At 40.7% G+C, this 25,336-nt stretch overlaps 1 protein-coding gene across 1 annotated transcript in view; it reads right to left on the bottom strand.

Annotated features, from left to right (window-relative positions):
- The window catches only part of GYS2 (glycogen synthase 2), a 41,676-nt gene extending 17,231 nt beyond the window's left edge, over positions 1–24,445 (bottom strand). Inside the window, exons 1-6 of the mRNA XM_008930891.3 lie at positions 24,287–24,445; positions 23,921–24,146; positions 16,438–16,619; positions 13,698–13,889; positions 12,700–12,885; positions 3,782–3,926 (exon numbers count right to left, since the gene is read on the bottom strand). Coding sequence (XP_008929139.1) covers positions 3,782–3,926; positions 12,700–12,885; positions 13,698–13,889; positions 16,438–16,619; positions 23,921–24,041 — 826 coding nt within the window. The 5' untranslated portion in view covers positions 24,042–24,146; positions 24,287–24,445. The remainder of the gene's footprint in view (positions 1–3,781; positions 3,927–12,699; positions 12,886–13,697; positions 13,890–16,437; positions 16,620–23,920; positions 24,147–24,286) is intronic.
- Between the last annotated feature and the right edge of the window lie 891 nt (positions 24,446–25,336).

Genomic DNA, 25,336 nt, shown 5'->3' with positions numbered 1-25,336 from the left:
AGCCATGTATGGAAATGAAAGGGGAGGCCAGTTCCTTATTTCAAAGTAACACAACTGCCTTAAACAGACCTACACTAATTTATGATACCAGAGATCCTTCAAATACAAAGAATCTTCAAAGAAGCAAGAAGCACTAATTATTGGAGGGCACAGTGGTGCCAATTCCAACCTTGTTCTCCTGAAGTGGTCATTGGGTGTCTGGTCATCACAGCCATTAACTGGAGTAATTCTAAAGGTTCTGTGCAGCATCCAAAGGACCCTCAGTAAGGTACTATAATTCCCTACAACACATGGTTCATGCAAACCAAAGAGCACCTCCCTTGATCCCAGTGCTCATGGGTAACTCCTCCCATACATCAGGGTTACTGATGGGAGCACAGTCTCTTCCTTGCCACTGATACAGGTCCTGAACACCACTTTTGCTGTCATTTTTCAGTCACAGATGCCTGACATTCAGGGTTTCCCGTTTACATGTCTAGCATTAAACATCTGGCCTGATATAAAAGTCTCCTACTTCTGGAGAGACTTATGGAGACTTCTTTAAAACACCTATGGCTCTTCTGGTTAATCCCCTGTCAAGATGATCTTAAAGTAAGTACAATCAATTCTCCATATGCTATCCACTATACTTGCCTGACAATTTTCACGCAGATGCCACAGCCATTTTTAATTACTTCTTTGAAATTTAAAGTCTACTTCAGCAATATATGTGTTTTCCTGACAGGTAAGTGATCTCTGACTAAACCTTATTTTGTAAAGGCTTCTGAAACACTCAAGGTTAAACAGCAGTAGATAAAAATTCAACCTTTATTAGCAACTATGAAATACCCAAAATTTTGATGGATCTGTCTTGGAATACCACATTTGAAACTAAAGACCAGGAAATCTTTACTTGCTAGGTACTTAAGATTTGGTTCTCCATGACAGAAAAAGGACGGTCTTGGTGGGCCTGACAAGAAAACTTGTGCTTTTACCTTCTTCTGCCCAGCACTTAAAAGTTCTCTGAACAAAGACCTCCGTGGCCTCATATGAGTGGGGAGGCAGCAGAGCAGAAACATCTTCCCTTGCCTTTACCAACCACACACCTCCTCTTTCCTCTGCCCTGCTCTTTGTCCAGCGTGGAAGAACAGGCTCCTGCAGGCCATAGTTTTGAGAATACAACCATTTCAAACTCTTCCCAATAAACTAAAAATGCCTGACTGGGTATTTCTGACCAGTTTCCATCCACTGTCTCACATTTATTTTTATTTTTCAGGGAGTTTTGATCCCCCTCAGCCACCAGCAGCAGCCTGTGTATAACCTACTCTCATGTTCTCTGATTTAACTGCAGCTTCATTTACCCCTTCATCAGGATAATCCATATCTTAGTTAAGGTTTTGAGATGCAGAACAAACTTTGTGGCCCAAAGCACCCAGTTCACTATTTCTGCTCAACAAACAGTAACATTCTGAACCTGTGTAAGGCAATGTGCCCTCACCCCGGGGAAGAAGTGATAAAAAAGAGCTTTGTCCCTGTGCCAAGTGTTTTCTTGTTGTTTAATGAATTACTGACATTTTTGTTCAAAAAGTTGTCCCAAGTAGGCCAGATCAGAATGTTTTGACTTCTGTATTTATAGGCAAGAAACTGGCATTAATTTAAGTAATACTGGCACAGTAGGATGTCTTCTGCTGATAGGTCACTAACATTCAGGGTTGACTCATACTTTTTTCATAGTTTCCTTCTATGATTTTGATCAAATATATACAGGTAGGAAGCCTAGCTCTAGACATCAACTGATACCTAAGTCTCTTGGAATTTTGATTCAAAGTCTTCTCTACTGCCAGTGAGAAAAATGTTTCATACCCGAATGAAAACATTAGAAATCCTGTAATATCAGCTTTCAAATCACGGGAATGTAACTTATGATCACTGACAGAATCTTGCTTGATACTTCAAAGAAAACAGGTTCAACATCAGAGACTCAAACTTTTGACAAATATGATTTGATAAAATATTGATCAAATAATAACAAGCAGTCATTCTGACAGGTTTAGGCTGGCAAATGGGCCTTTGTCCTGGTGCAAACTTTCCCTATGCAATCAGGTTCACTAATTTTAAAGGGACTTTTCCAAGTGATAAGATTTACAATTCAAATTATAATCCAAGTTTAATGTTAAAGAGAAGTAGCAGAGACAGCTCTACTTGGCACATTTCTCAGCTATTTTTAGCTAACAATGTGGTTACAAAGTTTATCTCTCAATAAATGCAAATAAAACTTAATTGTGCCAATTCTTCATTCCCCTTTTAAAAGTTAATTTTTAAAGTGGGTTGAGAAACATACACATACTTTCAGCTTTCAAGTTCCTCTTCAGAATTCAAGCTCAATGAAGGATTGCTGAACTTTCCAAACAGCCAATGTGGATTTCAAAACTTCAGAGAGAATAAATAGTATGAGAATAGACTCCTACACAGTTTATTTGTGGTCCAGGATTCAAAGAAACTAGCAAAGTACTTATTCCCATCAAAACATACTTTCCACTTATAGTTGTCTCCTAGGATTTGGAATGGCAATTCCTATTGAATTTCCATCTAGCTCTGTCAACATGAAGTAATTTTTTAACCCCAATATTAAATATATTTACTTGGTTTCTTCAAAGTTGCAAGAATAATTACAAAAAGCTCAGGCCTGTGAATGTCTGTGCATGGAATTCTCTTCAGCTTCAGTTGATGTTTTATCTGTCTGCAGATTTTCTCTCCCAAATTAAACTGGATTCAGACTCATTTCAGTCTCCTAAAATCCCAAAACATAAACTATGATTTTCAAAGGCAGCTGTTGTGAGGAGAAGCCTCATCCCAATATAAAACAGCTTCAGAAGTCTGATTTTCAGAGGCTGAGTGCTCTGCACTTTGTAAAAATCAAGACCTTTCAGAGATATCCCAATTTAAATGACTGAACACTTAAGTGACTTTTAAGAAGATATGGCTGTCATGTTTAAAATGAAGTTTAAAATAATCTAAGTTCATCATCCTGTTGACAGTCAGTCAGGAATGAGGCAAAGGATTCAATGAACACCTCTTTTGTTCTGATTCATGAACCACGATGTGGCTTGAACCATTGAAGTTAACAAAGATAACAATCCCAAACTATAATTAGCACTGCAAATCACCTTAAAAATCTAAAAAAAAATCAAGAAAATAAAGTCTTTTGAGTATTGCTTAGCTTAAAATAACCAAAGTGTGAACACACCTGCTTAAATAGTCTCCAAAACCGTTGTGCAGATTTCCCCTCATGACGCTTACCTGCACATGGGGTGTTGGACTGACTTAAAGAGAGCTTTAATGACACATCAGACTGGGATCATCACCTTGCTCAAGCTCCATGCATGGAACACAAAAAGGTTTTGAAATTTCATATTTTATCAGGCCAATACAACCGGGAAAACCAGACAAACTGTTGGGTACATAACTCAACTATTTTAGAAAATATTATATGTATGAAGCTTTTCATGGTTTGGCCCTAAGAGCATGGAAACCCTGCCACAGACAAAGCTCCTGAAGCTAGATGTCCTTGCAAAGAATTAAATTAATGCTCTCCTAAAATGGTACTGGAAGCAGTCATTAAATGGTGCTGAACTTGATTTCTTCTGGACTACACTACATGATGCTAGAATGTGTTTCAAGTGATATCATCTGCACTTGGATTTTTAAAGTTGGTTATTCTCTGTCTCTATTATGTTCATTCAATCTAAGGAAATGTAGATGGTAGGAGGAAATATAGCAAAAAAATCAATTTGGGTCTTACCAGGAGTTCTTTTAAGCATGTGTTCTGCTTCTGTGGCTGTGATCTGTGAGACTGTGGTGAACACGTGGGCACAGTGCACAGATGCCCGTTCCATACAGTACCGGTGGTAAATCTGCCTCTCTCCAGCTTCCTTGTCGATGTCAAACTGGTAAATAATAAAACAAACAAACAAAGACACCTGTGTGATGTGCTCCTCAGATTTATTACCTCAAAAAAGGTTTCTTGTGCCAAGCTCAGTTTCCCCAGGGAATGAGAATTGTGGGATAATTCTGCTGTTTTGTCATTTTTGGGTTTTGAACTATTTTATCAACTTCAAAGGGTTTGAAGGAGCAAGAGAGGTCTCAGTTCCTGCATGTTCCTGAAGAAATGGCAGCTCTACAATGGAAGGACAATTAGATTAATGACCCCATGAAAGGTAAGGATCTGTGATATTTGGCCTGCTGGCTGACAATATATCATACTGCATCTTGCAAGGGCTTGTAGGAAAATCTGAGAGAGCAGGAAAGTTGCTGGTAACTGAAGGTATAGAGGAGAGAAGGAAGAGGGAATGAGGATGAGGACAGAACCTGGGGACTGGGTGGAATGGTGGGAATCATAGAGATGATTTTGACTTGTGGTGGAGAGGCAGGATATAAAGACTCAGACACAGCTCCTGAGGGAACAAAGAACATAAAAAATGAGATATTTTCTGATACTCAGAGATGTTCTTTCTCCAACTTCATCACTGTTATTTGCTGCTTCTTGTATTTCAATTTAACTCCATTAATTTCTAAGTTAAAACCACTAGATGAGACCACCCCAAATAACAAAGCATTTCTGAATCACCTTTCAACCGTGTAGCTACTCCTTTTTTTTTTTAACTGAGCTTACATCATCCTGATGCAAAGAGAAAGCACAACACCTACTGAGCTTAAAGGTTCAAATGTTCACTCAGATGTCCACTGCAAAACCCCTGCAATGAGTCTAAAAAAGGTCTCAATGATTTCAACTAAATTACAATCCTCTTAGTCTCAAATGATGTTTCACTTATGGGAACAGAAGTCTTGACCTGCTAAGGTTGACAGAAGGGGCACCAAATGGACTGTGTGAGTTCCATGGAGAGTGACAGTGACCCTCAACGAGCTCTGTCGTTATCGCTGCCTAATGCTGCCCAGTCTGACTGTGATTGCCTTTGACTGTGGAACTTCATTGCCTGTAAGAGATTTAACCATTATTACAGGCAGGGCAGACAGCACTTTCTATAGTTAGGGCTGTGTGACCTCTGCTTCCAGCACTTTAGAACTCAGCCAGAATAAACCTATTCAGACCGTGACCTTTCCTGCAAAGTAGGTGCTTAATGTTGGTACAGAACATATTTTAAGAAATTTGATCACATGTGAACCATTTTGGGGGACTAGATTTAAGCAAACAGCTTTTAATTTTTACTTGGACATGTATAGATAGAGATGTAGCTATAGATATCTTACAACTGCTTTGCTAAGAAAGTGCTTTTATCCACTGAGCACTAACTCTGCAGCGGTGCTACACTACTTGTGAGAAAGTGGCTTCAACTCTATTACTTGAAAATGCCACCCTAATGTGAACAAAAAAAAAAAAAGAACTCTTGAAAAATCTCAGCTGAAAACTAGATGTTTTATTTTGGTATTGATGGTCCCCTATATCAAGAGTTTCTAAGTTTCCCAAAGAGATTTTTAAAAAAGGTAGGAAATACACTTTACAATATGCTACCCTTTCTCAGTTGTATCATCATATATCATATTTTCAACAGTCCCCATGGGAATCTTAAATGGTCTTTTCTCTAGGACATATATCTCATTTGTCACAGAAGTTGAATGGTAGAAGGAGCACTGAGTAGGTGGGCAGAGAAAGAAAAAATAAAGGTGAATTAATTTGACTTGTTAGGGTGTCACAGATCTCTAGCATTGTGCATCACTTACCCTAAACCAATTCACACACAGCTTTTAACTGAGTATTTGATTGTTCAAACATTCTGTGCTAAAAAAAAGCCACAAAAATGGGACAGTTCTTTCACATGCTGGACAAACACACAAACGGGATGGGGCACCACTGCAGTCAGAACTGTGGAAGTCTTTTCAAATACATCTTTGTACTAAAAATAATTTGTAAATTGCTAGCAAACAAATAGCTGCTCAAACTTCAACGGGTTTTTGTTCTCTTTCTCAGCAAGAAGGGGTTTCAATTACAAAATGTAATTAGAAGCTGAATTTGGGGCATGTTCACTAACTGTGGAAAAACACTCCCTCCAACACTACAAGGAGAAAGGTTCATAAAAAAATTGTTAAGCACTGTGGCTTATTTCTAGCTAGCTTTTATTTCTTTGACTGCATGAAAGCACTTTACACGTTTAACACATATAACACATATCAGTGCTTATTTCTTCATTGCTATAAGATTGTCTCATCTTCTGGAAATGGGAAATACTTTATTTTGCGTATGCTTGCATGACTTTTGGCATTTTTCTGCAAAGGTACACAATTCCAGGGCTATTAGGAAGAATAAACAGAGGACAGGGAGTTCTCACATTTCATTTGCTCTCACTCTCCAGCAGCTTCCACCACCAATTAGTAAAGCAAGCCCCTGACTTCTGACCTCACTTACAATGTGGAGCAAGAACTGGGCACTCCTGAGCAGGCTAGACAAGTGAAAATAGCCTCAGACAAGTTGAAGGGCAGGTTAAATGAAAATTAATTGATGAGACAGGAGACAAATTTAGTCCACACAGTTCTGTGCAAAGACAGCTGAGCTTGCTGCGCCAGTCTTAGCTCCAGAATTAGAAGCGACACGGGGCTGTGTGGAGCCAATCTGCCCAAATGAAGCAGCAGCTTTGCTCTTCATCCCCAAACCAATGTTCCTGCCCAGCAATGGGCTCTGCCCTCTGGGTGCATGCCCACCCCAGCTCAGGCACCTGTGAACTATGTTCCATATCCCTCGTGTCCAGCTGGAGCAAAGCAAACCACCCGTGAAGTGCGTCATGCTGACCGCTGTTTGTTTGCTCTCACCAGCACGGGGAACACGGGCAAAGCCACCAAGGAAAGCTGCACCCAGAGGAAAACAGATCTAAGCACATTAACTCTTTGCAGACCCATTTAGGGTGGAAAAGACCCCTAATGTCATCGAGCCCAACTGTTTCATCCCTCAGTGATTGTTAAAGACTCCTTCAATATCCACTTCCCTGCAAATATTTTACTGCTTCTCCTGGTGAGGATCCCCTCCTGCCCTGAGTGTTAGAAACCAAGCAGATTATTAGTATTTACAAGATGGAATGAACTACAGGAGGAAATTACTCCTTTACAAGGCCAGTCTAATTGCAAAGCAACACAGGAAGATGTTCCACAGGCTCAATGCTTTGGGGATAAAACTTGCATTTGCTGCAGTGTAATCCTGAGGAAAAATTTCAGCTCATTTCTGTCTTTTCTATGGATCCATGTAATGAGCATAACATTTCATTCATGTCTTAAAATTTAACATGTTAGGAGGCCCAGTAGGTAATCACTGAACCTTCAAGCATGACATTCTGTTTAAGACAGCTAAGATAATCACTGAATGAAAAAAACAAATATCAAGTAGTTATGGGATACAGGTGTTATGTTTCTTCTGGAAACAGTGAACAGTCACTGAAGTAGCAAATCCAAATTTGACATTCCTACTTCAAAATGATAAAGTGTAAAATATTCCCAAAGCACAAGAAGAATGATTTGAGTGTGGAAACGGAGGAAGGACTATACTGGCTACATAAGTACTTTTCTGAAAGAAATTTGGCACAATCCGCATAGAATCTCTAGATTCTGGTACTAGACTATGCTTTCCTAAAGAAAAAAAAGTATGATGAAAACCAATGGAAGTTAAACCACTACAAATTCAAACTGGAATTAAAATATGTAATTTTCCTGAATAAAACATTATGACACCTTTGCAGAAATAACACAGACTACCCTCACCACTTAAGCCCTACCTTGAGACTGCATAACATTTTTGTAAATATTTTATATCTCAAAAAAAAAAAAAGTACATGTTTGATGCATGAATATTTAACTGAGGATTTTAGACAGAGAATGAAATAATCTCTTCTGGCCTTTTAAATCAGCAGCACACTCAAGTTCAAAGTGATGCTGCAGTGGAATCAGGAACAGTCAGAGAGAGGTCTGGAGTTCAAATTCCTCACCTACCAAAAGGAAGAATGAAAAGACTTCTGTTTCCAGCATAATCTCACTGGCTGCCAGTGCCTGATTTATGTAAGAATGACTCTTTTAAAATTCAGCTTACGTCAAATTTACCTCCTATTGACTGTTATCTTGTGCAAATAGAACTTTCATTCTGGTATAGCTCTGCAATGCCAAAAGAGAATGAAATCTACACTTCCTGGCATAAATCAGATTTCCATGAGCTGCTCTGCTGACAAAGAGGATCAGCTTTGTATCACAGAGAGCTCAGGGACAGCCTGGGCAGTGCAGCACTAGCTGGAATGAGAGCCTGTGCTCTGATATTGGCAGCATGAAAGCTCTTGACTATTCATTTTCATTGGGATTTTTAGTACTCTTCCTTTCATACCTCTTGGGACAGGATTTTCCACCACCTTGCAAACTAGACTCAGCTGCACTTGCATGAGCCCAATGAAAATGTTGCAAGCTCTAAATAGAAGAGTTACATGTGGCAGGGTAATCTAAGGAAAAAAGCAATGAAGAATAAGACTAAGCTTTCCTTCTTCTCACTGGAGCACTTTTCTATTGTAACTCAAATGGGTTTTTTAGTAAGAAGTATCACAGGCTGAAGCCTACAAACTTCTCCATTATGCCAGGCCAGTGGTTCCCAAAACCATTCAGATGGTCACCTCTCAAGATAAATTCCAGGTTAAATCATTTGCCAAAATAAACTGTCTATTCCCCTATCAGTTTGCCTGGACTGCCTCTCAGTTAATTTATGAAAAGTGTTGGCCTATTTAAAACCCCAAAGGGATGAAATAAGACCAAAAGAAACCCTAAATAAGCCAGTCCCCTTAAACAATGGGGAGAGCAATAAAAGATTAACATTCTTGATCTTCAGCTGAGAGGTCAGTTCCTCTTGAAGAGAAAAAGGCTCTACAGACTCAGAACTTTTTTTCACAGAACTTCCTAACTTCTGGATTAGCTATTTTGGTTCAGTTTATATTGGCAACAAGCATAACCCTACACTCACCAGTGCAAAAGCTACACTGGACATGGGGATAATGGGAGAAATGCACTGCTTGCTGGACTATTTAGACCTACAAAACCTCTTAAACTTCTGTGGGGAATTAAGCTCATAACACACCCCATTTGTTAGTGAAATTATAAAGTGTTGCCTGTGGAAGACTTCAAGCCAGTAACCCATAAGAAGGGTTGGCAGTCCCTGACCCAGTCATCTACCTGGGGATCTTGATATGCTTAAAGGTAGATAAAAATATCACACTGCCAGTTACTGGGCAAGTCACCTTCGATTTTGTTCTTTTTGTTTTCCCTCCATCCCTTCCTCCAGGATCAGAGTGATTTAAGTGTGGACATAGGAGTAAAACGTTCACTGAATAGCCTGTTAGATGGTTACTGCCTCAGGGTTCTTTAGCTGAGACATGGCCAGTCTGGTTGTTACACACTGGTTTGGACATGACAGCGTTGCTTCTGCTGTTCACTCTGCTCCTGGGCACGTGCTAAGGGTTTAACACCCAGCTTTGCACTGCAGCAGAGGCAGCTAAATTTCCCCCAGTCCCCCAGTCAATACTGTAAGAATACAAGAATTGTATCATTTCATACAGTAGTCACAGAATCCTAGAGTCACAGAATCCTTAAGGTTGAAAAAGATCTCCAAGACCATCGAGTCCAGCCTGTGACTGAACACCACCTTGTCAAATAAACCACAGCACTAAGTGTCACATCCAGTTGTTAATGTCATCCAGTTGTTAGGTTGGAATGCTGTGTTAGAACCAGGATCCTGTCTCTGACAGAGGCAAGGAGCAGATGGCTCAGGAAGAGGCCAGGAGTCACACAACATTACAGTCTTACACCCACTGTGCACACTCCTATCTTCCAAAAACCCACAGCTTGCCTCTGCCAGCTCGAGTAGGTTTTCATTCACCCAGAAAATGTCCTCTCACAGGCTGCAGGCTGACAAGTGCCCTCAGCTCATGAAACACAGAGTTCTGGCAGCCTGCAGTTCAGGACTCTGCTGATCTTGTATCTTCTGGTCCTGCTTATCTACAGGGGTGGTTTTACACTGCAGTGGAAGAGTCCTGCACTGTGTGGGAAGTGTAAAACTCTCCCTACCAGACAAATTTTTGTGGACCGTGTTGGGGACTAGGAAAGGGAACGCAAGGCTCCCTCTTTTCTCCACAGGAGCTGTACATGCCTGACTGTCTCTAGGTACAATTGGGCCACACACTTTCCTTCTGTGCTGCAACCATTTTCTGTGACATTTGGCACAGCCCATCCTACAGCAGCATCCTTCCCACCTATCTCAGCTGCTGCACTTAAAGCTGGTGGAAATTGTGCTTTAACCATGAAACATGGGTCAAACATGAGAACTCAATTATGATTATGTTTCAGAGGAAGGAATTTATGCCATAACACTGACATAGGAAAACCAGACATTTTACTTCAGGGTGAGAGGGGAGGATATGCCCTAAAAATATATTGTTTCCTCCAAAGATTAAATGTGACAAAGCCCCAAAGAATGTTCTTCACTGACAAATTGTTTGTTTGACCTTAATAGTTTGCTGTTAGAAGGCAGCAAAATGAAAGTCTGAAGATCTATCTCTCTGTATCTTCATTACAGTAGATCAACCTCCCATTTCTCAACTGACTTTTGGACCAAGTTGACCTTTTTACAGGCAAAGGAGCCCTCACTAAGATAGTTAATTTTGTCAGGAACAGCTTTATCACCCTCTAAGTATGTTAAACAGTGGTGTAACAGCTTGGCATAATTTCCTCTATTGGTACCTTTAAATGTCAATCCACAGAGGGTATAAAGCATTATTATCATATTCAGAAGTTTCTTCCCTTAAATATTATTTACAGCAGTTTACAGTAATACTCTAAACTGATTATAAATATATTAAAATCTGCAAGTCCACTCTGATGTGAGATCATTACTTTTTGTTTTGAGTGCACAGAAAAGGGTGAGGCACCCGAAGTTACCATGCAGGGGGAAAAAAAGTTGCTTTTGAGAAAAACAGACTAGTTTCTGGACTTCTTGCAGCTCACTAAATTAACCAGAAGCAAAAGAAATCAAAATTTTTTTTTTAGAATTTCCTTTCAAAAGAAAGGCAAGGCTCTGACATATTTCAGTATTTAAGTAAATTTTAAGTAAAACAATCAACATTCTCTTTTTTAAACACTGATTTCTCATTTTGAATGCCCCTCTTTTTTTTTTTACTATTGTTTCCTTACTAATAAATTATGTGTAAGAATGAAAGGGTAAATAAATGAAAAATCCCCACTTCCTCAAGAGTTAAACCTGAAACCACATGTGTTTAGTTCTTTCAATCCAGCTCTGACCAGTAAAAAATGATTTAATGTACCTTTAAAGCTAGATTTTGCATATATACACCTAAAGAGAGTATGAGGGAGCAGGAATGTCTAGACTCCTCGACTGGGTTATTCGTGCTGCCTCATTAATGCACGTAAAAACACATCTAACTTAGGAGACTGGGTTTAGTAGGGGATAGATGGAGAGAGATCTGACAGATAGAAGTGACAGGACAAAGGGGAATGGCTTCAAACTGACAGAGAGTAGGGTTAGACTGGATATTAGGAAAAAATTCTTCCCTGTGAGGATGGGGAGGCCCTGGCACAGGTTGCCCAGAGAAGCTGTGGCTGCCCCATCCCTGGAAGTGTCCAAGGCCAGGTTGGATGGGGCTCTGAGCAACCTGGGACAGTGGAAGGTGTCCCTGCCCATAGCAGGGGGTGGAATGAGATGATTTTTAAGGTCCCTTCCAACCCAGATCATTCTAGGATTCTAAGATTCTGTGTTTCTGAATAAGGCCAGCAGTACAAACTGCTCAGGCCTTGTCTTTGGAAGACACTGTTCCACATTGTGTCAAGCTTCAAACATCCAAGTGATTTTCTTCACTGCTTTCAGCCAAGAAAATACATGCACAATGAACAAGGCATTTCTTCTACCTACCTCTACCCTCACTAAGTGCTGGAATGCAAAAATCTCTTTAATTCAGTTTTGTCTGTGACCATATTAGAAACCCCAGCTTATGCAATGCACCTCTGCTGAAGGCAGTGCTAAAGACATTTGGGTCCTTGAAAGGTTGGTTTCTGTAATGCTTTGAGTGGAAAGAAAACAGTGAAAACCCAAAACCACTAGACAGTTAACAAAAATTCCAAGAAACAGGTGTGGCTCCTTTGAAGTCAGAAAATACTTCCTACGTTTCCCAGTTACAAATAAGGCCTAACCTGAAATGCTTGAAATTAGAAAGACTTACTATGACTTGCAAGAGTTAAGAAATAGGTTGGGGAAAGAAAAAAACCACAATTTAATACAGTTCCAGGGTATTTTGAGCAAGAGGGGGGCTACTGGTTATTTTTTCTGCTGCTCTTCATTAAGAAAGAGTATTGTGAGGCTGCACATGAAGGGTCAAGTGATGACTACAGCTGAACAGGTTTTACATTCCCTGGTTACTCATGCTGCTCTAGTCTCCACTGAGCTTTAAGATGACCTGTCAGATGACACAGACAAATAGACACTCATGCCTAGACACCTCATGGTCTTACAAATACCATTTCTTGTGCTCTGGAACCAAGAACTGATCACTCAGACATGGGTCAATCACAAGTGATCACACGAGACAGAAAATACAATAGCACAGTAGCACAGTAAACAGAAAAGGAGCCAGGAGCTGATTAGCTAAAAGAAAAGGAAAGAATGAGAAAAATGTCTCTTACGTGGTCAAGATTGTTGTAGAAATCAATACTGGCTGCACACAGGTATCTCCCAAGCAGAGTGGCATGGGTGGTAAAAATTGTGGCAACGGGAAGTTTCTGAGACCGAGCCAGTATCAAACCCACTCCTGCCTGCCACTCGTGGAAGTGGGCAATTATATTGGGCTTGTCCTCAAACTGACAGGAAAGCTGAAAATAGAAATAACATACATGAAACATGCATTATCCTGCCCATCATCCCAGCCCCAGAAACCTCTTTTTTTTTTTTTTAACATAATGCCTTGTAAGTGCTTGCTTTCTTTCTTGTGACAAAACAGTACAACAATTGAAGTCATCATGTGTCTTGATTCCCACCAGCCCTAACCCTTAGCCCAAGGATGGGCCTCAGAACAATCTTCCTCAAGTGTCAGGAACTCTGGCAAGGACAGTCACTCTTATTTCCTTTTACTTGCTCTTCTGCTGTTGAAGCTCTTCTTTGGATAAGAAAATCATGAGCATCTATGACAGAGAGATGATGTTGCAGGTTAACTAAGCTTCCCCTCTTCAGAGTGACATCTGAAGTCACAGTGCCACCATTAATTCTGTCTGTCTGTCCATATGCCCTGTTCAAGGCAGTATCTGATTGCTGAAACATGGCTTGACTGGCTTCCAGGACAGTTTGGGAGTGTGACAGCTTCACTTCCAGAGGAGAGAAAAAGGCAGTTTGAGATCCTGCTTGTAAGAGTATCCTGTGACAAATAAGGGAATTGAGAAGAAACAGTGGGAAGTGACATAAAGACACAGCAGAAATCACACCAGGCAGCCTCCTTGCCTTTCTCCTGGAAAAATATAGTTAAAAGACCATCTAACATTTAAAACTTAAATACAAATTTGACCTACATCAGGTATCCCATTCCTTAAAATTATAGTTTCTGAAGTGGAGAGAAGGAACCACATCCTAAAGCATTTTTGGTCTGCAGGCAAGGCTGAGGTTTAAAAATCTCTAGGTTTAAAAACTGTACCTCTTTTAAAAACCAGGCTGTTAATGATCCAAAAATCACAGCATCGTTGGCTTCTTGGTCATGATAGGGGATCCCTATGTTGCTGGCGTCCCAAAATTCACCTTTCCACCTGTCCAGATTCCAAGCTGCTGATCCTATGTCAAACAGTAAGACATATGGGCTGCCCTCTATCAGCCATCTTCCAAAAAAGACCTATAGAAAAGAGGCGAGGCTATGTTAAAGACAATAAATAAACAAAATATAAAATATAAATAAATATTAAGAAATAAATAAAAATAAAATAAAGCAAATGTTAAAGTGAATGTAAAGGCAAGTTAGAACAACAATTTTCATCCATCAAATCTAAAGTATTTGACACAGGGAATATGTGATCACAGTCCCACACACCCAGGACTTGCAGTTTTCCTAGCAAAATAGGTGGAGTAATATTGGAACAAAGGAAACTACAATCTTTAGAAACATTTTATTTTTAAGACTTTCATTTTAGATTTTCATTGCAATATTAACCTTTTTTCCATGGGGAGAAAAAAAAAGATTACAAGGACTGCACTTGGTTGAATAATGAAGCTTTATGTTCTTATTGAAGAACATTAGATTTTGTTCTTATTTCAAAATTATTATTTTCTGTCAGTCATTTTGGATCCAATCTTTTGCCATTTATGCCAGATCACTGGGGATACCTGTATTTACCATGATATTTCCTCATTCTTCCCATTTGGCAGAGTGGAAGGATCAATCCAAAGGTGTACTAATACCTAAACCCACATCAGGCTAAAAATACAGCTTTCCTGCTTTATCTTTAAACATCTCTAAGAGTGTAGAACTTCACTGCCTTAAGTGACCCAGATGTATCCAGATTGTACCAGTCTGCACAGTCCAATTATCTCACATTAATTCCACCACCAAAATGGATGGGACCTCAGAGGCTGAACCCAGCCCTGACACTACAACAGGCTGAATAGAAGTCAGGTCTTGAAAAAATGAGTTAAAAGCTCTCAGACCTGTTTGCACAAAAAACACAGGGTGTAACAAAGAGAGGTCTGCTCCTTTTTGCTAGGTATGTATTTGTTTCAGGCCATCCAGATTTGTTATTCAGGAAAATTAGGTTAAAAAGCAGGGACTTTGTGTGAACCCAGACAAATTCAGATTATTCACCTAAATGTGTAGTCAGGTTATGGCAAGGGACACACCTGACCTGAGAAGTTTGGAACCCTTGGTTTAAAATGATCCATTGTGATGCATAAGCAAAATCCAGACATAAATGTTAATAGGATAAGTGCAGCTCCTGGAAACTACAGCGTCATTATTAGAGATCAAAGCTATATTTGACGTCCCTGGGACAGATTTGCTGCTGTATATGAATATTCCAGCAGCACAGTGCACATGTGAGTCTGGCAGAGTTGGCTGATTAAACGGACCCTATTGCTGGAACAGCATGAAGGGTATGTACAGCACAGCAATTAATCTGCCCCACAAGTCTAGAGCTGTTTTCCAAACAAAGGAGTGTTACACTGTTTGCAGACACCTCTTTATAAGCAACAGAGGCACCATGGATAATTTGATCAATCACTTATGAAAATCTGATAGAAATAAGTTAGATTAGACCTTTTAGTTTGACCCCAAACAATGGAAGCATCACCTCAGTGCCCCCAGCAGACACTTTCCCAAGCTGTGGCACATATTCATCCAGCCACACACATCTGCATGACATGAAACACGGCATTAAATCCTAATAACAGCAGGACTGCTCTTGCAAAGAGAGATAATACATTGCCAGAGCCACAGCTGGTGGCAGTCCAAGAGCTTCACGAATTTTTACATTAAAGTGTGCCATGCCCCTTGGCCACAGACACTTGTAAAAATGCTTCCTTGCTGCTGTCTCACATCTGTTCAGCACACATTATAAGCAGACAGCTTTTCCTCCTGCAGACTAACATCCCTGAGGGCCTCAGGGTTGAATCAGAGTGAAGGGAGGTTCTAGATCTCTGCTGAAGGCTGTCAAGAAAGGAGGTCAAACTTAGCATGTGTTATCTTCCACTGATTTTCAGGTCATCAGCTGCCCCAAGGCTGCAGGTGCTTGTGGCTCAGTAGCTGCCCATCAGCACAGCAGATTCCATCCCTTTCATCAATACTGGAAGAAATTTATTCCTAATATACTGTTGGAGAAACTAAGTCATGGAAAGGTCATGAGGTTTGACTGAGGTATCACGGAAAACACTGGTTAAAAATTGTGTTGAATCGTGTTAAAAACGGCTGAATTCACTCCTGGCGTTGTGGTTTAACTGACACTTCCCTAGGACTACTTGCAATGAGCAATTCTTTGTCAGCTGGGTGCTTTTCTCAAGTCCCTTCCTGGCTTTCAACTCAATATAATGCTACATAAGAAAAACCACGAGCTAGTGGAACCCTCTCCTCACTCCAGCACAAGCATGTGGAACGAAGGGCTCAGTCAAAGTAAGGTCATACTACATCCACTGAAATCTCACCATACCTTGAGACTAGATAAATAAGTCATTAATCCAATTAAGCAGTTAAAACCTGTAATTGGATAAACTGGTTCTTCCTCAAAAATAACCTTTAATGAATTGACTCTGCTGTTTTAAGTGGGTTCTGAGCCTCTCCCGTGGTGACATTGAGCAGGACTGCTGTGTCAAGTGGAACGGCAAGAGCATTAACCCGAACCGTAATCTCCTCACAGTCAGCTTTGTTGCCCTGGGAAGCAGCAGCACATCTGATTTACCTGACACCCCTGGCTTTTCATGTTGTCCATTGCCTTCTTAACTGCAGCATTGGGAGGTTCACAGAGTTCCACCTGAGTCTTCACATTCTGCTCAAAATAGGGGCCGATCAGAAAATAGTTTTCGCCCCATTCGTCCGCTGTCGTTTTGGCTTTGCTCTGGATCACAGTGTAAATGCCTCCCACTGCAAAAGAAGACCACAAAGAACAAAATATAGAAAGGGAAACAGGCCACAGATCTCTGTAATAAGCTCCAACCCACCTCTAGTTAAACCACTTCACAGATGCAGGTTCTAAGTGAAACCCAGACTCTATCAAGTAAATAGAAGTTCAGTCTCTTAAATGATATCAGAGCTTCACTGTTCAGTTGAGGGATTCAAATCCTGGGGCTCACTGATTCTGCTGCATCCCAAGCATAGCCTCCTGGGTTTTTTATTGCTGCAGTTCTAATTTCAAACATATTTTTCATTATGTGGTAAGATCTGAGCCAGCACTTACAGTTTGTTTGACACAAACCACTGAGAGGAGCTGAGGGACTGATGGATGTCATGGACTACTAACCATAAAAATGGATTGAAACCAATATCCTCAAAGCAGAAGCTGCCTCATTCCATCATCATTCTAAAGAATTATTAAAGCTGGAATGAATGCAGCCTACACTGACAATATAAATGTCTGCATTGTCCTTGGCAATACTCCAGGCAAGAAGACTGTGCTACACCTTTCAGCAGTGACATCAAAATTACATATGGAATCAGCACAGAAAGTTGCTAGTGATTCATAGCTGCTGCTCCAGGCTCACTTTTTTCAAGGTACTGAGATATCCAGAGGTGTCAATGCACCTCACCCAATTGCATTTGTCAAGAATCTTGAGAAGTTACCCACTTTTCCTTAAAAATCTGCCACAAACAACCACTATTCACAATACAGCAGGCTGAGGTTTTTTTGGGGATTAGTTCCTAGATTAATTAAACTGTATCCCCTGACAACTACAGGAAGCTTTCTGCAAAGCCTGGTATCTTGCAGCCCTGAGGAATCCAATGAGAGAGATACATATTTAATTATGCTCCTAGAAAAGAAATTGTGCACTTAATTTCCTTTTTGCTACAAATATCCCATTTGTTTTGAGTGCTGGAAGGATCCCTAGCTCTAATATTTTCATGTCAGGATTCTAGGTATTTAACAGAAGAAAAACAGATGCAGTTCCAATCTACCAGCTTACTAAGTAGAATTAGCATGATAAATTATTTCCCTTAGTAATTCAAGACCTATTAATACCCTTAGTAATTCAAGCCCTAAGAAGACAAGAATCTTGCAGATCTGTGTTCCTAAATCATGCTCACAATTTTAGAGTTTCATGTCATATAGACGTGGAACTGCAGAAGGAAATTTATGCATAACACTATTATTTTTCACTTCATTAGGACCAGAAAGCTTAAAAAACTAATTTATAGTCATCATATACTTCCATGGCTGCTTTGCACAGGGATTTATGGAAATCCTAGGTAAGTGATACTGTATTTTCCCTCTGCTCACAAGCTGAGAGATTCTACTCAAATAGCCTCAATTCAGATAAACATAAAATTTTGATTACATGAGGCAAGTCAGAAAATTCAACCTAGAAGGTGATAGTTAGGATGATATGCCTGTTCTTACAGAGCAGTAAATACATCATATGGGCATAAGGGGCTTCAATCCAACACGGATAAACAGGAGGCTTGGTAGAAATCTTAGTCATGGTTTGAATTGGCAGGAGGACAGAGCTCAGGAGGAGGGAAGAGTTGAGTGCAAAGCAGCCTGGGGATCCAGGAAAAAAAATTAAAAAAAATAGAAAATATGACTTGCAAGATGAAAGATAAAAACATGATAAAGCTGTATATGACTAGAGTGGTGCAAAGGCCTTTCCCCCATCACTGGAGTGCAAATCAGCCTCTTTCACACTGCAAGGGGTTCAACACTGAGCTGAGGAGATGAATTTCCACATATATTCACTTTAAGAGTAATAAGGAAGCTGCAGCTGATGGGCTGAGTAGAACCTGGACCTTTATTTTGCACAGCCAGCAGCTGAGTGTTTCTTTCCACAAGGTTTTGTATGTCCTAAAGCACCAAAGATGTAGGGAAAGCCTCTTATGAGGGAAAAGGTGGAAAGTGTGCTGTGCTCTGCCATTGTAATCTGTTGCACAGCAAGGTAAAAAAACATTTCAGGGAACTGATTTGCCTGAAATGCAATGAAAAGTACTCAGGACAAAATGCTAATATTTTACAACTTTTTGTAAATATTATATATTTACAGCTAGGTAAAAAAAACATTTCGGGGCATTGATTTGCCTGAAATGCAATGAGAAGTACTTAGGATAAAATGCTATTTTTTTAACAATTTTTTGTAAATATATATATATATATATATATATATGTTTTATATATATATATAACACTATAAATTATAAAACCAGTACATTTTAGGGACTGTAAAAACTCTTCAGAAAATAGCTGTGATAAAAAGCCCTGTTACCTGGTCCCAAACTGGCTTTTGTCTTCCCAGTTACTGTGCAAATGTGACTCACGAAGCATGTCTGTGCATAAGCTTTAATTGACAGGGGAGGGAAACTGTGTAAGTGAAACTATGGATGTGGGAAGTGTTGGGTATAACTTAAAAAAAGACATCTTGAGAAGAACAGAGCAATGTCTAGAATAATGCATTGACTTTTGAAATGACACTTTTCCATAGCAAATTCAAGGAGCACACTGTATATCATTGAGAGATAGCTTAAATGTGCTCAGTTACTCTGAATTCCCTGGAAATATCTGTGCCAGTAAGCAATATCCTAGTGAGTAACAGGGTTGATATATTCACTTGGAGCCTTGGAGAATTCTCAAATTACTTGCAATCATTTCGTTAACCTCCCTATTCTTCTCCAATAAGATGTTTTAAGGCCATATTATAACCAGAAAACCTTCCCAAACAACAGGGATGTACCAAAATGTTACAAGTTTTTGCATCCCACCTCTGAAGTTTTGTACTTTGAAACTGGTTTTAAAACAAACAATAAAAGGAAAAATGAGAAATAGATGCAGAATCAGGAGAAATCAGATGCAGAGAACTGGTTTGGAACATCACAAACATAGGGAATGAGCTGTAAAACATGAATACAGAGATAGTTTAATTTTCTGGTCTTCACCAAAATGCTTTATTCAAATATTTAAAGTTTTAGTGGTTTTAAAATGCCCTTGAAAGAAAAACATTTCTATTATTTCTTTTTAAAAATATGTTTTTAACTTTTCTACCAGAATAAATTAAATCAAGTTAAAAAGTAAATCAATAAATGTTTTCCCACATTCATTTCCTTACCATTCTTCCTTTTTTATTTTAAGGCAAAAAATAAACTGGCATGGAAAGGGGAACTAAAACGTTTGGGAAAGAAGGGTTTTTTTAATTTAAGAGAAGTTTGACCTTTTCCACACACTCTTTTCCTACACAACAGAGGACCAGAATAATTCCAGGGCTCTTCAGCTTCTTTGCCATGGCCTGACCAGGCCACTCTGAAGGCACCAAAGCTTTCCTGAGAACCACATCTGCCATGGGATCCACGAGAGCAGTTTGACCCCAGGCTCAGGACTCAGGCTGACTTCACTGCCACAGTCACTTATTACATCAATTACCCTTTTGTCCTTCTCCTCAGAACGTGCCTCTGGTCTACACAGCTGTGATAAAAATTGGGATTGAACTTCTTTTTTTCTAATATCTGATCGAAATTTGATTGATTGATTGATTGCCTGTCGAAACATCTGGGGACCATTTATAGAATAAGGTTCTAAGATGTGTCAGGTGAAAAAAAAACCAGAATATTCAGATGGCAGATGTTTTTTCATGTATTATTTTGGGCTATGTTTGTGGCCAGGACTTATCAGAAGACAGAAGTTCTCTACATTCTGTGAAATTCTAGCATTCCAAGCATATTTTGAAATAATGCTGAAACGCTGAAATTTGTAACAGATGTCCACAATTGAGAAGCTATTTCTGTGTGCATCATCCCCAATGTATAAGATTTCATCAGAAATTGGTTTGACATTGACACACCACCCCACTCTAGAGCTGCACAGAGCTCTGATGCTGTGCTCATGCCAAGTTTATGCCAGCACATCCCCACTCCCCAAAGGGTGTTACTTCAGCTGTGTCATAAATTACAGTATTCACCTTCTCCCAGGGAAGTTTCATCACGGAAAGACATTTAACACAGAGGAGGTAAAATCCTGGTCCCACCGACTTAATTTGACTTCCAAGAGTCCAGATTTTCACCAGAGAAACCAGAGATCTCTTAACCAAGTTTTCTTTTTAGCACAGTCTTCATTCCAATGGGGATGGAAAAAAATATTTAAGATTCATCTACTGGTAACTCTTGAGCTAATCTGTTCACAGCTGAATGATGATACAACCTGGCTGTTTGCCCAGCATTTTTAAGCATTCTTCTATTTTCTATCTAAAAGCTGCTAGTGGTGCAGCAGGGGATACTGATCTAAATATCACTGGAATTACTTTAAAGACATCTTTACGGAGAACAGACCAGATCATGAACATTCTCAGCCCTTCTCATTAATGTGGCAGAAAACCCACGACAGACAAACCCAACGCAGACATTGTTTGTAGCCATTTCATTTTCTGCTCCTGTCCTTAAAGCTTTTATTGATCATGTTATGGGGGAAGGAAAACCGGACCTTTTTTCCACAGATATATGACCAGGCCTGGCTTTGCTGGGGCATGATGGTCAGGAGAGAAGGGGAAGGGTGAAAAATGCTGAGCTTCCCCATGATTACCACCAGATATGTGGAACTGCACTGGGGCCCTGCATTTTTGCCCTTCTGCCACAGAAACACAGTAGATCCACTTCTCAGTATGGGTCTTGCCCATCAGTGAAAAGCCAAATGAAGCGAGGAAAACCTTGCAAAACAAACTAGATTTCTCTCATTTCCTTGGCAGAGGACTTTCAACGCTAGAGGATTTCAGTGTTGTGCTTGCTTTAGCTGGCAAGTTCCTTTTCACATGACTTGGGGGAAATGAGAGGGAGAGTGGCACTGGAAAAGGAGCCTTTTTCATTTGTCATTCCCTCCTTCAGCTACCTTATCTCTGCTTGCTCCAGAGAGAAGAGAAGAGAGAGGAGGAACAGAGAGGCCAATGCTTTCCAACACTTCTGTCAGAGGTTGTAACTCAGCACAGGCTGCAGCCAAGACAGAAAATATAAAAAGGGAACAAGGAGAAGTAGAAAGCTCTGCTTTATTACATTAAATGATCTAGACTTTAAAAATTATAAAAAAATAAAGAGGGGCAACTTTACTGTTCCAGATGCTGAAAAAGAAGTGATGAGACCCTGGAAATAATGGATACTTGTAGATCTCTACTACTACTCTGACACACCTTTACACTGCCAGAAAGGAAGAACAAGACCTTCATGTTAAATGTTCAAAATTAGCTTGCCAGGCAATAAATCCAGCTAATTCTTATCTTGCCCTCTGTATTAGGAACATATACAGCAACCCCATATATATACAATGAACTCTAAAACATGCAGCAGTATTAAATCTATGTGGGGTCACCCTGCTTTGTCAAATAAACAATTCCTCCTTCTGCTTAAGGAGGTGGAAAATATACGGTATAAGCTAGTATTTTTTAAGCCTACATATCTTCTGTGGTGACTCTCCCTGTACTTTGCTGGCTACTCTCTCACAGTGCCCTAACATTTTCCAAGAACTGTTTATAAAAGTTAAGTCACCATGGAATGGTATTTAACCACGTGACTTAGACATTCGATTGCCTGGAAGTTGTAGGAAAAAAACTCTCAGTATCAAGAATTTACCAGAACAACAGGTTGAAACTCTCTTTATAAAGAGTTTTTGCACAGATGTTTCCAGTCAAGGTTGGTTGGTTAAAGGAAACTCTGCACAGAGATCCAATTCTAACAAAGAAATTGCTTTCTATGACTAGTTCTGTCAGCCCCATTCAAATATACAGGTTTGGTAAGAGGTACAATTAAAAGCACCTTATTTTTAAACTAACTGAATAAATATCCACTCATGAATATTTATTCTCCCATAAATTGTGAGAATAGTAAATTTTAGCTGTGTCAGTAGATTTGGCGTCAACAAGAGCTCTGTGAATGATTCAACAATTCACTGCACTTTGTACACACACAGGAATAACAGATAAATCGAATTGTTTTATTTTTTCTTAAACACACCGCGTGATAGCCACAACCACTGGGTCCAGATGACTCAGAATATTTATATACATACTACGGAGTTCAGAGATGGTAGTGACAACATCTGAATTTCCTAGATTTCTGCTGCCATCTGCTTGCCAGAGGCTCACTTATCATGCACACTGCAAAAGGGAATGCTGCATGCTCCAGGTTCTGGCATTAGTAAATGAACTCAAAAATCTGACTTAAACTACTGAAAAAGAAGCCCACAGGGATGCAAAGTGCAAAACTTACTCTGCAGCACCTTTCAGTATTGATGCAGCTCAGCATTTTAAAAAGACCAATGCAAAATCACCCTGCAGGGCAGATTAAATACCAGAAGCTACCACAGAATAGTAATTCCCACTTCATGGAGATAAACACCAGCACTGCCTGCTCCTCTCCCACATATTTCCCCTTTAAAGTTAAATTCTTAATAGGTTATAGATCCCCTTTCCTGATTAATCTCTGTTTATCTGCCAGGACAATAATACACCGGGGGTTGACCATTTACTCAAATAACTCACTTTTGTGGTGGAAACAGAGCTTGTTCCCCCTTAGTGAACTACACATACCTGAAAGGGGATGATTCAATGAGTGAGTTAGAAATGGAGGCAGGAATATCTTTCCCTAACAAGCAGGTGCCCTTTGCCTGAGCAGCTGCATGCAGTGAACAAATGAAGCACCACCTGTGTTTGCAAAGAGCAGCCCGAAAGAGCTGCAGCTGGTCACTGACGTTTGTTCAGTGGCTGCAATGCAGCTATATTTATTTATACCTCTTCCAAGTCTGGCCTTTTCTCCACACTGCTTTAGAAGGCTGAGGGAGAATCACAGGATGTTCTAAACTTCTCTGAATCTGATATCTGTTTTACACCTTGTTTTCATGCATGACATTCCCAAGTGAATTTGCATGGAAGGTAAAACACAAACGTGTACAAAGGAACGTCTATACATCCATACACCTGTACACCCAGACTTATCACTTGGATGTTTGAACAACCTCTCCCTGGTGGTGAAACACATAAAGACACGCAGACAACCTGACTATGCTCATCCCACACAAGCAGAGGAAGATGCAGCCCACACACAACGTGCAGTTACACACGGATGCCACACGCCCTCCTCCCAGTGCAGTGCCTCTGCAGCCCACTTGTCCTTCTCCAACCTCTCCTTTAATGCCTTGCTTGTCCAAGCCCTTCATGCCTCTCTCCACTCCCTTAGAAACTGCAATACCAACTGCCAAGTGTTGTACAAACCTTTGTGGGTAACCTCCCAGGAAATTTCAAAGAGCAACAAGTCCTCCACTGGCAGGTCATCATCCTCCCACTGAGGAAGCCCGTTCAGAGATGTTATGGACAGAGATCTAGCCAGTGGCATCTTCTTCAGCCCTTGAGTGCTCTCCACACAGGCCACAGCAGTTAGCCAAGGTCCAGTTACCGAGGCAGTTCTCTGCAGTTCTGGTCGGAGCAGTCTGCAGGTGCGCTGGGATCCGAGAAGGAAATTATTCAGATAGCTGGGAGCTAATGGGTTTAAACTGTCTGACCACCAGCATTAAATTGGCTCAGGGAAATCCTCGGGGCTTGAGAAGCAGCTGCTGGTAGAGGTAAGAATTTAAGACTGACCTGAGAAAGGTCTTGACTGTTTTGGGGACACAGCTCTTTCTTTTTCTTCTTTTAGAGGGGGCTAAAAAACGCTTTGGGGCTCCTCAGCCACAGCATTCAGTACCTCCCACCACCTCAAGGTCAATGGAACCAGGAGGGTTGTAAATTCAGCACCGCCCCGAGCAAACTCCAACAGGGAGGACCCTGTGAGTTCATCACCTGATTTGAGTCCAGCCCCCAAGTCCTCCCCTGGAGATACACCCTCCCATTAACAGCCATGGAGCTTCCTACCTGCTGGCTGCTCACCAGCCGGGGTGTAGGAGACTCATTCTACACAGTGGCTCTCAGGATACTGGCCAGGTTCAAGGCTGTTACCTGTTCCTCTTCAGTTCATAGTCTGGAGAAGCCTTAGTTTACCTCATATCCTTCCTCCACAATTATTTTCCAGCCGTGTTTCCAGGGCTCTGCAAGAGCTGTTGGCTGCATTGTGCTCTCCAGCAGCCCTGCAGCCCTGTCAGCTTTTACAAACAGAGCTACAAAGGCTCTGTCCCTACCTTGTCATTCACTTTGCCCCTCCTTGAAGTCCTGATCCTTGATTTTCCAACTGGTTTCTCTTTTCTATGCCATAGATCTTTTCTGGCCTCTGGGCCCTTGTGCTCCACCCAGAGAACTCAGTGAGCACAGTGTGTCCCTGCCTTGCTCCAGCACAGAGCTGGGATGCTGCAAGCAGTGCACACACATCTGCAGAGATGCTGGTCCCTCCCTCACAACCTGAGATCCTCCAAGCTTCCCTGCTTGGAAGATTCTTATGTGCTTACATGTCTGGTGGAGGAGCCAGTGCTTCTGGGGCAGCTGTGTAAGTTAAATCTGATGCTGAGCTCAGAGCACAACCTGCCCAAAATCCACAGTTCAGCAGGGAGCAAATCTCCAGGTGAGATCCAGGACATCTGTGGCACTGTGGAGAATAACACTGCACCAGCAGGCATAGAGGGGATGGCTCTGAGCTCACTTAAGACAAAACAAGTCCAAGACAACTGGTCTGGGAGACAGGCAGCCTATCTGCATAAAAGT

Source organism: Manacus vitellinus, unplaced genomic scaffold (genome assembly GCF_001715985.3).
Source record: "Manacus vitellinus isolate BGI_N305 unplaced genomic scaffold, ASM171598v3 scaffold_66_pilon, whole genome shotgun sequence".
Classification (NCBI taxonomy): Eukaryota; Metazoa; Chordata; class Aves; order Passeriformes; family Pipridae; genus Manacus; species Manacus vitellinus.
Note: the sequence above shows the minus strand (reverse complement) of the source record. Positions and strands in the feature narration are given on the sequence as shown.